Source organism: Cariama cristata, unplaced genomic scaffold (assembly GCF_000690535.1).
Source record: "Cariama cristata isolate BGI_N322 unplaced genomic scaffold, ASM69053v1 scaffold42384, whole genome shotgun sequence".
NCBI classification, from domain to species: Eukaryota; Metazoa; Chordata; class Aves; order Cariamiformes; family Cariamidae; genus Cariama; species Cariama cristata.
This window is the reverse complement of record NW_009614316.1, coordinates 6926-23280: the sequence shown is the minus strand read 5'-3', so window position 1 is coordinate 23280 and position 16355 is coordinate 6926. Positions and strand designations below refer to the sequence as shown.

Genomic DNA, 16355 nt, shown 5'->3' with positions numbered 1-16355 from the left:
GAGCGTCACAACAGGGCACGTGAAATCCAGGAGGTTTCTGGAGTTTAGGGATGGCAATTGGCAGCCTTAAGCAGGTTATTGAGCAGCTGGCGAGGTGAGATGCTTTGCTGGACCTCACACTTACCAAGAAGAATTAGTTGGGAATGTGAAGGCTGAGGGCAGCCTTCAGGAGTCTCCATCCTTAGAGATACTCAGAACCCATCTGGATACTGCTGTGAGCAACCTGCTGCAGCTGACCCTGCTTTGAGCAGGGTGTGTTGAACTAGATGATCTCCAGAGATGCCTGCACACCTCATCCGTTCTGTGAAATGTTCTTTTGACAATTCAGAATTGAATTGGATCCAGAAGAAAAGGGGGGTGGTTTAAAAGAAGGATAGACCTTTTAAAATAGTCTTGATCACTTTGCAGTTGTATCAAAATGTTGACATTTGGGCTTCTGCCTCTTTCTTCAGTCTGTATGAATGTTTCTTGCATATTAATGTATGAAGAAGCCTTTAGAAGGGGTTTAAGTTGCATTGCAAAGCTATTCTGTATATTTTCCTGTTGTGTAATGCCAGAAAGGAGAATAGAACCTAGCTCAAATTGCTGCAGTTAGTTTGATCAAAACACATGCATCACTGACGAAGTACAAAATGCTTTCCTTCATTTTCAAAAACTGCTCATTATAAGTGCATTTAATTATTGTTTGGCCTTTGCATGAACTTTTCTTTGAAGGTGGCCTGATTTATGGCTAATCTCCTTTAGGAACAGATCCAGCACCTTAGCTGTAATCTAAGCCTCTTCTGTCTACTAATTTGGTCATCTTACCACTGGGTTTATATTTCAAATTATTTTGTCTTTGTTGTTATTTGGCTAATTAATGCATGCATTTAAATTGCTAGCTACAAGTAAATATGTTTAATCGTTTCTCTCTTTCCTTTCATCAGAACTTATGCTTTTCAGTTATTTATTTTTAGTTTATTTATTGAGGACTAAGAAATACATGGCATAGCAAAGAGACACAAAAGAAAGCTGTCAGAATCAGCTCTAGCTTGACAGCAAAATAAAATGTGTGACTTTTCTAATCCATTGTGGGTTTTTTTTAATGGTGGTTTATTTTTTTTAACTTAAGATTGTCTTGCAAGGACATGGAACAAGAGTGACTGCAAAATCTCAGCAGAGTGGAGAGAAAGCTTTTCGCTGTGATTATGATGGCTGTGGAAAACTGTACACAACAGCTCACCATCTTAAGGTGATGAGATGTAAAATGAGCATTGTTACTTTGCAGGCATGATTTTTTTTTTGACAGATTATGTGGTTAAAAGTAACAGAAATTAACAGAGCTCCAGTTGCAATGGTGCTGTTTTGTCAAATGTTTATTGGATTCATTTTACAATAGTTGGTTGTCCCAGGTGCTCAGCTGATTTTGCTTAGTGTTCTGGATAGATGCAGGTGTGGGATCATGTTAGGCTCCTATATTGCCAGTGTGTTAAGAAATTTCTTGTTGAGATCGTTTCTACTAGCAGTGTCACAGAAGTTCTGAAATGCAGTGTTCACTTTATCTACTTTACATGTATGCACGATCATGCAAAAATTCCAATTTTTGAAAGATTTTTCCATCATAATACAACGTCTAACTCTTCAAAACAATCCACATTCAAAGTGAAAAGCTGGAGTGTCTTTTCTTTACAGGTGGCAAGTCCTTAATTCTCTTCCTTTTTTAAAATTAAGTAAAGGAATTACTGAAACAGTAAGGGTGTAGAGCAGTTCATATTCCAGCTTAGGCTGAGATAATCACGTGCCCATGAGGTAAACTCCTTGCAGTGCTGCCTTGTCTCTGACAAAACATTCTGGAGTCAGTGAGTAATTGACTGTATGGATCACATGTTTAAATGGTGTCCTTGCTGTAGCAATATAAGAGGATCGTTAGAAGTGCTCAGTGGAGTTAAAAATCAGATAGAGTAGGCTCTGAGGCATGTTTGTATACTGTCTTTAATGTAGTTGCATGATGGCAACTGTATTTACAGAAATGTTTTTTGCAAAACTGACTGAAAGGATCAGGTTAGACCTTGGAAAGAGACATCTTTCGTTTTAGGGAAAACATTGTTACCATATTTCATTATTTTTTTTATCACTGATTTAAAAAGAAGACACTTGAATGTGAATCTTAGGAAGAGAAATACTCTCTCAGAATGAACTCTTTCTGTGTTGAAGTAATCAGATACAACATTTCATTAAGTCAGTGTATTGGATGTCTTGACAGGTGCATGAAAGGTCACACACAGGAGACAGACCGTATCAGTGTGAACATCCTGGATGTGGCAAAGCCTTTGCAACAGGTAATCTTTTGTAGACTAGCTCCTCCTGCTTGTTTACGTTTGTCTCTGTATAAAGTAAGTTTTTAATACTGCCTTTTTTAAACTGCTAAGTAAAGAACTTGATTAGGAAAACTGAAAAAAAAAAAAAAAGTCCATCATTTCAGCTAGTGTAGCATATAGAAAGGACAGAGGATTTAACTCTTAGTTACTGAAGGAGGAATGAGGTGAAACTCTTGACACATTCCCTTACTCTTCACCTGTCATGCTACAGTCAGATTTTATGTTGAAAAAAATAGGCCTTTCTGAACACGAAACTAATAGTAGAAGTTAAATGAGGTGACAAGAAGAAGCTGAACTTGTTGGCTAGAGGTAAATACCTGATCTTCTGTTCCAAATTTGAAAGGAACTTTGACAGAGGATGCTGTTTTAAGTGTTCTTTATTGAATTTCTATCAGAGTGACATTTCTCATGAAGTGAACTCTACATTTTGTACAGACTAATCTGTTCATAAATGATGCTCTCCCTGAGATTGAATTTGACTGTGCAAAATGCACAGCTTTTACTGCTGACTTCATTCAGGGTACTGATTTTTGTATAAGTGAATAATTAAATGTCATTTTGATGACAGTAGTGGTAATAGATAAAATGTAAATGGAATACAGAGCATACAGCTTCCTCAGAAGACAGAATAAATATTTGTCCACAGTATATTCATTACAGTTTATCCTTTTGAAGGGAAGGAGAAGTATTATGGAAGCACGCTTTCTTGATAAACGAAGGATGAAAGAATTTCTGAACTGTATCTAGAGTTCTGCTGCTCTGGTAGGATGAAGAGCTTGTGAGGAGTGAAAGAGCAAATTTTACTCATCAGGGAGCTTCCTGATTGGAATGGCAAGCACAGCTTTTGATGGTGATGGTTTATGAGTATCCTAATTTTATGTTTCTACTATTATAACATGCTTTCTGATCTTCAGGGTATGGATTAAAAAGTCATGTCCGAACACACACTGGTGAAAAGCCTTATCGGTGCACAGAAGAAAATTGCACCAAGTCATTCAAGACTTCAGGAGACCTGCAGAAACATATCCGAACCCACACAGGTACTATTATCACCCATTATTTTTTTGGTGGATTTTTTTTTCTCTTTGATCATTTTGTGACTTTATACTTATGAAATCAGTCTGTGTATATTCTCTTTCTGAAGCCCAGTGAGCTCAACAGCATTGCAGCATGGTAAGCATTTATTGCAAATCCAGCATGCTTTTCTTGGAAAAAGTGCTTAAACATTCACACTGCCATTGCAAATGCACTAACTTTTAGCAATGCATCATTTACATTGTCACTGAGTCACTTGGTGCCTTTACAGTTTCATTTGCAGCTGTAACAGAACAAGCGACTTTTCCTCAATAATATGGCTCACCTTTTAGAAACAGCATCAGCGTTCTTAAATTTTGGTGCTTTAAGATAACTTGCATGCCAGCTTCACAAAAGTTGATAGTTCTGAGCTTGTTGTTATCCTGATTTCCCTTCTCTTCTTGCAGCAGAAAAATGAACAAAAATAGCATAGAAAAACAGCTGTTATTAAAACTTCCAAATGCATAAAACCCAAAATCTTACCTTTTGTCTAAAAAAAAGATTCATTTGAAAGCCAAAACACAAATTCTAGACAGCATACACTACACTCCGCAAAACTCTATGGGTGCACATATGTGTAAACAAGTTTGCACAATGTCTCCTTTGCTCCTGAGATCTCAAAAAAAATGTAGGAAGAATAATCTATCACTTCCTAACCTATTCCATGAGGTATATTTACTTGCCTGCTAGAACACTGACAAATTTTTCAACTGAACTTTCTGAATCTTGGAGAGTAAAAAAGAAAAAAAAAACAACAAAAGAAATAGTTTTTTTTCTCAGATTAAAAAGAACAATTGGGCAGGGAACAAAAGCAGACAATAAAAATTATAAAAACTCACGATTACATTGAATATGGAAGTCCAGGAAACCAGAATTATCTCAAAGACAGTCTGTTGGGATTAATGCTATCTTGATGTTAAATTGGTCATCAGGATGGAGACATAAAAGTATAATCTGTTTTCAGTTCTAGAAGAGAACTGTTTGACATTACATCGTGCATCAAGTACAGACTATGAACTGAAAGATTTCTGTAGTATAGACAACAACTTGATTAGCTGTAGACTGTTTTCTTTACTTCTTTATGGCCGTAGAAGTTGTATGGTAATTTGATTGCTTTAATCTAATTTAGCAGTTGAGACAAAAGACTTGAGCCAGCTCTATGTAACCATTTACCCATTTGAACAATATTAATAATACAATCATAGACTGCCAGCAGTCCAGGGACTGGAGTTCAGGGGTGTCTTTTATTAAATTTATGAGTAGTTGCAGGAAGCCAAAGAATGAGAAGTAAATTGCACAAAGTGCTTTGTGCAGATGGATGGAGTAGTGTATGCTCAGACCCTGTGCAAGCTGCAACAGTGCACCCGATGGAGGCAAGTCTGCGCTCTGCCCACTCTCTCCCATGGCTCTGAAACCTTTTCATTCCTTTATCATGTAGAGCAGGGTTAGCGCTTTCTTCATTTTCTGCCTGTTTTAGCCAAAAGTGATTTTTCACTCTCCTTCTCAGTGGCAATCCAGTCTCAGTTTCTGTTGCCATCAAATGCTGGCCTCGGGTTCCTCCATGACTTCCCTAGACTTACTATTCTGATATTAGAAAAGCTGGTGTGGATGGTTCCTCATAGCTGCTGTGGGATAGAGCTTGAAGGCTTCTGACTTGCTTTGCATTTCTAGCACTAGAAATCTCAGTCACCTGGAAACAGGTAGCTTTTCTAACAAGTACATTAGAAACTTAAAAGGCTGGCTTCACCAACCAGTCGGATGACATTCTTGCGGGCATTCTTTAAAAGCGATCTGTTTTGGTTTCTAATGCAGGGTCTGTTGTTGGGTGGGGTTGACTCTGCAACCCTGCTCCTTTCAGGCATGGTTTGAGGTCCTGTGCTGTAGCAAGAATTAGGGCAGCCATGGTAACACAACACTGAGGCGTGTATGCTTAATACACACATAGGACCTTGGCAGGAAGCTGAAAAACCTTCCCGAAACAGCTGCCCTAAGGAGTGAATTATAGTTTCCTCTGCCAAGGAGCTAACTACTTTGGAGTTCCGTGGTATTAATGTCTCTGTCAGAACTTTGTTTTTTATTTCTGTCTCGATAAGTACTTAATGTTGTATCTGCAGTGGTAATCTGCCCTCTCTTGCTCTCAGATTCTTCTCTTTGGTAAGCAGTACAGTGGGTGGAATGTACTTAGCTCTAGGAAGTGTGAAATTACAACAGGACAGCATGTCAGGTGTCTCACACTTCTCCAAAGTTAACCCCCTTCACTCTCCCCCTCTGTGTGCTTTGATAGATCTGAAAGGTCAGGCTTATTGGGGTATTAGGCAGGGGTTGGCCTTATCTGGTGTTCATGGTGAAATGTTTTGATGCAATGATGTAAGTTATTGTGCTTGAATTTATATTACACGAATAGACTTACTTTAAAAAGAACCTGTATTTGTGATTGCTTTGGTTTTGGGGCTTGAAACTTGAGTTTCAGGGCTCTCTTAAAGTTAGTTCTCATGTAAGGTTAAGTGCTTTCTATAATGAGTTTTACTAGTCCATTTGTATCTTGATTATATGCTAAATCATGAAGGCATTTTTTTCATTTGATGAATTACAATTGACAAATGTACAAATGGTATGATACACTTGTTTTGGATAATGTATGTATGAATTGGGGAGGGGTTTAAATACATGTTAGAATATGGACAATGTGGAAGCTAATCCAAGCAACTGAGTCTGTTTTATACATCATAAAGTACTAATCTAAATGCGTTGTAATTTAGCTTACAGATTGTATGATTTTCCTGAATTTTGCCAGTTTTGGCTAAACAGTAGAACACTCCACGGTGGCATATTCGTGGTCTTTCTGACTGAGGATCTCAAAGAGAGCATTAGGTAGCTTTAGATTCCTGCATTCAGTCTTAAGTGTAACTTAGGATTTTTGTTCTTTTATAACTTTTGCATGTGTACCTTTTTTTGTTTTTTTTTTTCAGGTGAAAGGCCCTTTAAGTGTCCATTTGAAGGATGTGGCAGGTCATTCACAACATCTAATATTAGAAAGGTTCACATCAGGACACATACAGGCGAAAGGCCTTATTACTGTACAGAGCCAGGATGTGGGAGAGCTTTTGCCAGTGCAACTAATTATAAGAATCATGTGAGAATACACACAGGTATGTGAGTGATGTTTTGTATTTTGAAGTGGAATCTGCTTGGGAGAGGCTGTCTCATTCTCCTTGTGAACACTGTTTTGGTGCATTGTTATTGGATATAGTCATGTTTACATGACCTGGCTTGGTACTTTTGTTTGGGCCTCGTCTCCCCTCAGCTGAGGATAGTTAAGCAGTTAGGTTTCCCACCTTGCTGTCAAGGCAGAATAATTTTGGTTTGGATACAAAGTTCTCTAAAATAAATGCAAACCCTTGTCTTCAGTCGACATTGGGCTAAATCCTTATATGGTTCTGGGGCTTGCCTCTGTTGTGAGCTGTTTCTTAAATAAATAACAGTAAAGCACAAATCTGAGCTTGATTTTGACTCACCGTTGTGAGTCACCCTTTCATCCCAGCTATATTTTCCTTGCTGCTGGAGCGGTGGTCAAAACCTTCTTTTTGTAGACTGGAGGTGAAAATACTTATCCAACTTGAATGTCACGGTCAGTCAGCGTAAATAATTGGCACAAATTTGAAGGTTCTAAAATGTAAAAGCCAGTGATAGCCATATCATCTTGGTAGCCTTATATATTTTAAAGAAGCACAGACAAGTGTCTTAGAGGTACGTTTTGTATCTCAGATTATCTTTTTAGTTTATAATGTCATTTGGACATTTGTTTCATTGATTTTTAAATGAAAAGTGTTTTTACATGAACCCATAATTGTTTAAACATATGCTTCCTGTAGATTTCTTCAGAGCTTAAAGACTCAAAAGTAAGTGAAATTGTACTAGTATATCAACACACCTGATCATTAAGAAAAAGTATGGGGCTTCCAGTAATGAAAGAACAAAATTCTCAATACAATGCCAAACTGACATCACAGCTTTCAGCCTGTATCATTCACGGGAGGGATGTTTTGGATGGAATGATAGGGATAAAAAAGGGTGCAACATCTACTGGGACTAGTTTTTAAAAAAAGACAGTGAGAGGCTGCATTGATAAACTTTGTGAGCTTGAGCTTCACTGTTGCTTTTTAAATTGAAATATGGTTGGTAATGAAGATGTGTCACTAAATATCATTTGTTGACAATTTTTTCTGTGCATCCCGGATAAAATTCTCTTTATCCCTTCTGTTTTTCCATACAGGGGAGAAGCCCTATGTCTGTACAGTTCCTGGTTGTGATAAACGTTTTACAGAGTATTCCAGTTTATACAAACATCATGTTGTACATACTCATTCGAAACCATATAACTGTAATCACTGTGGGAAAACATACAAGCAGATTTCTACACTTGCTATGCACAAGCGGACAGCACACAATGACACAGAGCCCATTGAAGAAGAACAAGAGGCTTTTTTTGAGCCACCTCCAGGTTAGAGTTTCAGTCTTTGAATCTCTTCTTGTAAAAAAAAAAAAAATAGGCTGGATAATATTTTGTTGGGTTTTTTTGTAACCAAGGAAATGAAAGCATAGATAAAAATCTGAAGTACTTAATAAAGTTATTTAACTTCTTTGTAGGACATTTTAGTGTGGTAGGCAACTTGTAAACAGAAACTGAGAGAGTAATTGACCAGATCATAAACTGATTTATAGCAGTCCTGAGGATAAGAGAAATTCGAGTTTCAGTCCCAGCAAACCTGCTATAAACATGAATGTGGGAAGGGGCCTGAGAGAATCTGAAATGCCTATGTTTGCAACCTACTGGATTTTTCTTAGGGATTTTTCTAAGTGTATGTATAACATCAGAGTTGGTGACAGTCTTTTGTGCAGGAGTAAAGGCACTGCCTTGAGAAAAGGAAAATCTGTCTTTGCAGCACGCTGATACTATGCTGGTTTTGCTGTGGTTAATAGCAGTTTCTGTAAACTATCCTAGAGGCAAAGATGAAAATAAGCTCATGTGCTGCAGTACTCCTTAGAATATGTTTTTCATGGTGTCATGAATATTGAATCCTATGACTATAAAAGATCAGACTGAAGGAAGTACTGTGATAGTACAAACATCACTTGTCCAGTTGTGATTTTTAGGTGTAACTGAAGATAAGAAATACATTCGCAAACTGTTCTGGTGAGAAAAGTTGTTTTACTATATGTATGTGGGAAACTGGACTGAATGCCTCAAGACGACTTGCTGTAGTCTAATTCCTGCTTTTAAGGGAATTGTAAGATTCATTTGATGAGGTTAAACATTTATCAAGATAATGAACTTACTTAAATTTTCACACAAAGGCATCACTGTGTTCTTCTATATCTTTGTTAATTAATAACTCTTTTAAAAAGCTGCTAGTTGTGTTTGCATGGAGTCTCTTGTATCGAGAGGTTAACATTTAATGAGTGAATTAGAAATGTTTGTCAACATTTTAATATTTGCTTATAAACTAAATGTATATTTTCTTTGTGTATAGTATTTATGTGTGTTAAAACTCATTGCTAAAAGATTATACCACATGTTCCCAAAACAACAGACTTTCTGACTTGCTTTTGGTATCTTTCCTTCTTTTATTTTTCTCATCTTTCCACTGAAATTTTTCCACTGGAGTGTTTAAAACCTTCAAACCAGGCTGGCACTTAATCCTTGTCATTTGCTTTCCTGGCAGCATTTAGAGTATGTAAACTATCCTCTTGCCTTTTTTGTATCAAATAGGTCAAGGTGAAGATGTTCTCAAAGGCTCCCAGATAACCTATGTGACAGGTGTAGAGGGAGAAGATGTAATTTCTGCACAGGTTGCTACAGTTACTCAATCAGGATTAGGTCAACAAGTAGCACTAATATCCCAGGACGGAACCCAACATGTAAGTAACCACAGTGTTAAAAATACAGCTGACAAAAATACATTGAGAATTGAGGCAGGTGTTTGCAGACACTCCATGTGCTTTCTAAAATCAGTTAGGATTCTTGATAAATATGTACGTGGGTTTCTTAAGGAAAGAAGCTTCTTTGGAGCCAGGTCAGGATATGTTTAGGGTTGGGCCTCCTGTGGATTACCTGAATTAACCACATATTCTGACATCTGAAACTGTATTAATAAATCTATCCTTGTTATCTTTGTCACTCTTAAAGTGGGCATGTGCACATGGGCTATTTTAACAATGGTTACATATACAACCTAGTTTCTGAGGGTTCTCAGAATTCCTTGATTATTCTATTAATATCTGATGGTTGACTTCACTGTTGTGTTGTCTGCACTATGAGGGAGTAGGAAATCTTTCTAGTCCAGGTGCGTGCTTTACAAGCTGTTTGGTAGTGTGCAGTTCTTGCCATTTCTAACATAAACAAGGGGATAAGGAATGCTTTGATAACTACCTCCAATGGATATATTTTTTTAAGGATTCCCATGGATATATTTTTTTAAGGATTTCATACAAAATTTCATTGAGAGAGGATTTCAACACAACTGTTTTGTTTAGCTATGGCAGTATATCAAAGGCATATGGGGAAAAGTTTATATCTCAGCTGGAAAGGTAGCTGAAATGCCAGTAGCATATGAAAGATACCTTCTAAATTAAAATTGGAAATGAAATACTATAGGGGGCTGTTATATTGCCAGGCCTGAACAGCGATACTAAGTAATTGGCATTTTTACCCTCTAAAATGAAGGCCTGCAGAAGCCTTGATATGGGTTCTTGCATTTGTTTAAATTATCCTTCAGCTTGACTTTATTTCTGGGATGTTTTATTACCATGTAAATCAGACATCAAATCAGGTATCTGTTGCCCTAATGCATTTATACTGGAGACATCAGTAATTTATATCATTAATTTTTTAGGAATTGTTTATTCATGGTTTAAATTCTAAGTCCTCATAGGCTTCTTTAGGATTTCCACTAAGACCAAAGTATGTCAGGTGGTACTACCTTGAGTCACATTGTCCATTGTGTAACACACATGCATAAATAATCTATCATGCAGTTATTTGCAGTATGATTTAATGAACATGGAGTTGTAGACTCTGGGGGCAAGTATGCATCCTTTTTCTTATTGCTAAGAGTCATAATTTTATTTCTGTAAACAGATAAGTGGGTCTGAAAGATGATGGAATATTAGATCCCAGGCAGTAAGATGAATGTGATAAGGGCTCTTTGTCCAAGACGGGGACTTGGCCAAAGAGTGATGGTGATTCTCAAGGAATGCATGAGCATGCCGGTCAGGAAGTGGAATAACGGCTACTAGATCTTTTGGCCAGTATGTTACTTGTGATCATGGCTTAAAATATTTTTTTTCCCCGCTATTATAAACGGGTTGCCTTTTTGTCCTGGATTGCTACACATTTTGATTCAAATGAAGAAACTGAACTAGCAGGAGTATTCTTACTGAACCAACTAGCAGGAATTTCTTTGATAAATGCTGTTACACTTCCAATGCATATCACTGTTTTTTTTCCAACTTTACTTAAAAACATACATTATGTTGCCAAAAGCTAAGACTCATGGATGACCTGAGCAGCAATCAAACCTTCTTTTTTTACTTCAGGAATTATTTTGTGTTTCAGGTCAACATATCCCAGGCAGATATGCAGGCCATTGGCAATACTATCACTATGGTAACACAAGATGGCACCACCATCACAGTCCCTGCCCACGATGCCGTCATCTCTTCTGCAGGAACACATTCCGTAGCGATGGTTACTGCAGAAGGCACCGAAGGACAGCAGGTAAAGTATTATCCTGTGTACATGTGTAATGTTCCTTTATAAGATGATATAAAATAGGCACCTAAGCCATCACAGTTCTGTCATTCACTTACCTAAGTAAAGCAGTTTTCAATACCCGACCATAGCATTCCCCTCATAAGAGTACGATGTATTCTACTCCAGTGCTATATATCAACATGGCAGAATGTTTTAAAAACAATTGGGCACCGAGAAAAAATTCTGAGGTACCAGTGCGGTAATTCATTTAGGTGTATGTAAAATAAGACCTGGAAATGCTAAGCGATTTCTCCAAAGTCGTATAGTAAATGAGTGGTAGAGCTAAGAGTAGAATCCAGTATGAACTGTGGCTTTATCACTTAATGTTATGGGACTATACTTTATTTGGCAGATAGGAAGCATTTGCATAAGTATGTATTTGCAGCTTTCTTTTTAATATACAAATAAAACAGCTAACATTTTTTAGTAGAAATATAGTGATAAAATTTTTAATCTTTAAGTTAAAATGCATTCCACTGTTCTAAAAATGCACCACATGAAAATGAAGATACTTAATCACTGTGCTCTGTATGTATCAATAATCACTGGCTTATAGGCACATTTATTGAACTTCTGTGCAGTTCTGAGGGTATTTATATTTTAAGAGCTAATAGATAACTTTGAGAACACAATGTATATTTCACACAATAAAATTATGCTCGTGAATAATCACAGCTTTGAATTTAACTTTGAAGATAACTGTTGTATGCAGTCAGTAATGGTAACAGATCTGTCATCCAGTTGATTCTCTTCCTTTGGTCTTGAAGGTTGCTATTGTGGCTCAAGACTTAGCAGCATTTCATAGTGCCTCATCAGAAATGGGACATCAGCAACATGGGCACCATTTAGTGGCTACAGAAACTAGACCCGTTACATTGTTGGCTACATCCAATGGAACACAAATTGCAGTACAGGTAAGATGATGATGATGGTTTTTTGGAGTGTTTCTTACTTCTAGAGCTAAGAGCTCCTAGTCATATAACAAAATGATTGCAATAAGCTTGGCTGTCCTGAAAAAATAGTCCATAACCATATGATCTCATATTTTAAATAGTATATAGGGTTAGGAAGAGGAATAATAAGCACTTAATTTTCCAAATCTACTTGTAGAACTTCCCAAAAAAAGGAGGTTAGGGGAGGGCCAAACTTCAGGTCAACTGAATTGTTCATGGCCTCACAGGTTTTCAGTGAAAAAGTGCTTTCATTCATCCCTCAGCATTACATATAAAGCTGGCCTTACAAAGTCAGACTCTCAAGGATAAATTGCTATGAACTTCTACAGATAAAATTACTGAATTTATGTGATCTGAACCTTGAAATGCTAATAGCAAGAAAGTGTAAACCATTATATAGAAAGATTAATAATCGGAAATCTCTGGAAATAGTAACCTTCTGTTTATGTGTCAAACCAACATAGTACAAGCAGCAGTCTCTGTAAATAGTTCCTCACATGGTCCAAACACTGTAATGAAAGAGTAATTTCTAGGTATGAAAGAGTTTCATTTAAATTGGGCTAATTTAAAAGAAGGTGGAAACCAAGCACAATTTAAGCTTTTATCTAGAAAGTAACCGAAAACAAAGCCTAGACAAGTATTTTCCTGAGTAGTTTATTCAGAGGGAAGCTTGGCTTGACTGGAAGGCTGAATGAAACTTCCAGTGCAAACAATGGCCAGTATGCTACCTTACTCAAACATTAAATCAACTCCGTGTATATTTTATTTTTGTTACATATGATACGGTAGGTTAATAGAAGATTTTGGCAATTTTAAATCTGAGAGATTTAGTATTTTAAAAATTCCATCTCTTTAAATGACAGTCAAGGGTCAAATAAATGACTGAAGGATCTTAGGGAAATTGCCACTCCAATGACAGAAGCCAATTTTAAACTCAAAGTAAAATAAAAGGGGTTGAATTAGTTTAAATTTTGGGTTGCATGGCAGTATGAGTCCTGCAAAGTGCCTAATACTTTTGGTCCACCTTGTAACCCTCTTGATTTTGTGCTTAACAGTGTGCATAAATAAGTACAGTAGAAATGTAATGAAGCTACTTTTGAATTCAAATTTACTGTGGAATTGGGACTCAACGCTTTGTGGATTTGATCCTCTTGTTGTATGGGTATCACCACGGACACACATTTTGTTCTAGAGAACATGGAAAATCACAGGAACCATACATCCTAAAACAGTATACAATTAGCAGGAGGATAATTTCATGGATGTGATACACCCTATGAATTTCAAAGGGAGTTTAGTATATGCAGCTATCTTGAGTATGATTTATATGATGGACCTTAACTCTGACAAATACCAATATAAAAGAACACCAGTATGGCTATGCAGAGAGGAGATGCTCAAAAGAGTTTCTAAACAAATCAGTATTAAGCAGTGTAAATTAATACATGTTCTTGGAAGATTCTTGGGAATAGCTTCAGATAGAAAAAGAAATGCAGAAGATGTACTCACGAATTTCCAGGGGATAAAATATACTTTGCATGTTGGAGGTAACAGCAACTTAAGTCTGGTTCTTTCATAATGTTCATATTTGCTGAAACTAATATGAGATCAAAACCTTTGAGCATTTGAGTTTCAGGATTAATGCTGCAGTCCAAGTGTATGTAGGCACGGTACTCTCTCAAGAGCTCAGATTAAAAGGAATTGTGTTACTATCTTCAAGTGGAAATGAGAGATTGTTATTTCCCCCTTTGTTAAATGGAAAATAGCAAGTCAGATGCTGATTGAAGAGCAATGAAAGTTGAGAGCTTTTAATTCTGAACTCCTGTCTTTTGGGCTAAGTTGGCAGTAATCAAAACTACATGGAAGAGAAAGCATATCAGAAGGCAATTACTTTCGTGAAAGCAAGAAAAAAAAGTAACTTGCACCCTTAGTAGTGCGTCCTTTGAATGAAAGGAAAACATAGGCACTCTCTATACATGGTAACTTTCGTTACCAGCAGTGAAGCTTTTGGTGAAGTATCTTTATATTAATTAAACTTAAAATATACAATACAAATAGAAGAAAGGAAATTAAAAATTAAAATATTATTGATTATCCTGAGTTATTGATTGTTTCTCTTTCGTACTTTGATACTAATAAATGAATCCGTTTGGTTTATAAATACTGATAAAGCCAGTAGCCAGATTAAAGTCCTAATAAGGTGGTAACAGAGCTCTTCTTGATTTGAGTGGCTCTAGAATGTGATATCCAGTGACTTTAAAAGCAAGATAAAAGCAATATTTAGAACTGTCCCATTAGGTCTACCCATCTGTCAAATAACCTGGTTTTACTTTTCACACTCTCATACATCTTTCTCCCAAGCCAATAGGTAATGGCCAGCTTTACATTTTTATTAGGCTGGCGTTGTCTTCAGTGTTCCTATCACTGGATGTACATGCATGATATACGTATTATAAAACTCCATGTATTCTTTCCAAAAATTGTGTCCAGCTTGCTTTATTCAGGGTTGATTGATGTTGTTTCTGACAGATAATTTCCTCTGTAATCTACTGTAGAATCGAACAGTGTCATCTTGACTGCCTTTTTATACAGTTAGGATTCTGCAATAAGTATACATTTTTTATATATATTAATGTCATATGGTGTTCCAAAGAGCTGACTTTCTGCAAGAGAGTGAAGAAAAACAAAGGTATTTGCTTGCTTTACCAGTGTCAAAATGTAATTCAACAGCCACCATGACTTTTGGAAGCTTTATTTTAGCTTTGTTCTATCTGCCAAGTTGAAATATCATCTACTTTGTGTTTCATGAAACGTGTTTACCATGCAGCAGCTCTATGAAGAAAAGTTATTTGGTAGATGGATACATAGAAACTCAGTTTAATCTGCTATCAGAAGCTATCTTAATTGTCATGCTGATTACATAGCTGCTAGTATACATTACCCAGAAGAGGTGTGACAATACTGATCACACTTATTTGTGCTAAAGTATCGATCCATATCTAGATCTTTGGTTTCTTTTTTTCTTTTTGACACATTTTGGATTTATTTATGTTTAAATGCATTTGTTTCAGCTTGGAGAACAACAGTCTCTGGAAGAAGCCATTAGAATAGCCTCCAGAATACAACAGGGTGAAACACCAGGGATTGATGATTAACTTCTAAAACTGCTACCAGAACAATAGAGTGAAAGGTATTTTGTTTTCAATCAACAGAGGTCTATGCCAGCAGCAACACATAAAAACTTTGAAGTTCCCTGCTCCTTGATACTGTGTACACATTTTATGCAAGAGCAAAGAACATTTTGTAAGTTTTGTGTACATAACCCTTGGAATGGACTGACATCATCTACTTCCAACTGTTGTATATTCAGGAATACAGAATTAGGATTATCCAGTAAATTTCTTTGTTATCCTTTCATCAGATTTCAGACTGGTCTACAAGCAATTGAAAAATTAAATAGAAGTATTGGAATTAATTTTTAATGTCATGTACAAATAATGAAGGCATTACTGAAGATTTCAGATGTTTAAAATACTATTAAAAATCATCATTTCAGGAACCCTTAGAAGTAATAAAGATGACAAAGCCTATTAAATTGCATTCCATAAATGGAGAAGTCTTGGATTTTGAGCCTACTGTAAATCTTTGTATTTTGATTTGTTTCAAACAGATTTGACTACTCTTTAGATTATCCCATCTCATTCATTGTAAATACAGACTGTTAATGCTGGAAGTGTTAATTATATTATCTTTAAATTGGATTATGTACAAAGGAGAAACTTTGGTTGTTCAATATTAAAGGAAGTAAATCTAACGATTTTGTTTTGTTACATATTTTACTTAAGAGGTTACTCTCAAATTATTATGCAATAAAATATAGCAAGATTGTATTGTCTAGATAGGATGATACTGCTGTGTGATGTACTGTTTTACTTTTCAATGAGACTGAAGTTCAAATTATTTATTTACGGCCTTGTATAAATTTTTTCAAACTTTATTTATCATAAACTTAAATTTTTGACATATTAATTTTGATCATAATCCACTATAGTGTATTAAGTAATTAGTCTTAATAGTTATTTTAAACATTCTAAAACACTACAAGAATGATTAAAATAGTAATTAGTCAACCGATTTTGACTGAAAAGTAAACTACCT

The 16355-nt window shown here is 36.2% G+C and overlaps 1 protein-coding gene across 4 annotated transcripts in view; it reads left to right on the top strand.

The window, feature by feature from the left end:
• The window catches only part of ZNF143 (zinc finger protein 143), a 26510-nt gene extending 10499 nt beyond the window's left edge, over positions 1-16011 (top strand). For all 4 annotated transcript variants that reach the window (XM_009699344.1, XM_009699342.1, XM_009699346.1 and 1 more), the window contains 9 exons: positions 1112-1231; positions 2243-2318; positions 3272-3397; positions 6401-6580; positions 7705-7932; positions 9202-9350; positions 11047-11208; positions 12012-12158; positions 15269-16011. In XM_009699344.1, coding sequence (XP_009697646.1) covers positions 1112-1231; positions 2243-2318; positions 3272-3397; positions 6401-6580; positions 7705-7932; positions 9202-9350; positions 11047-11208; positions 12012-12158; positions 15269-15352 — 1272 coding nt within the window. In that variant the 3' untranslated portion in view covers positions 15353-16011. The remainder of the gene's footprint in view (positions 1-1111; positions 1232-2242; positions 2319-3271; positions 3398-6400; positions 6581-7704; positions 7933-9201; positions 9351-11046; positions 11209-12011; positions 12159-15268) is intronic.
• Positions 16012-16355: the final 344 nt, after the last annotated feature.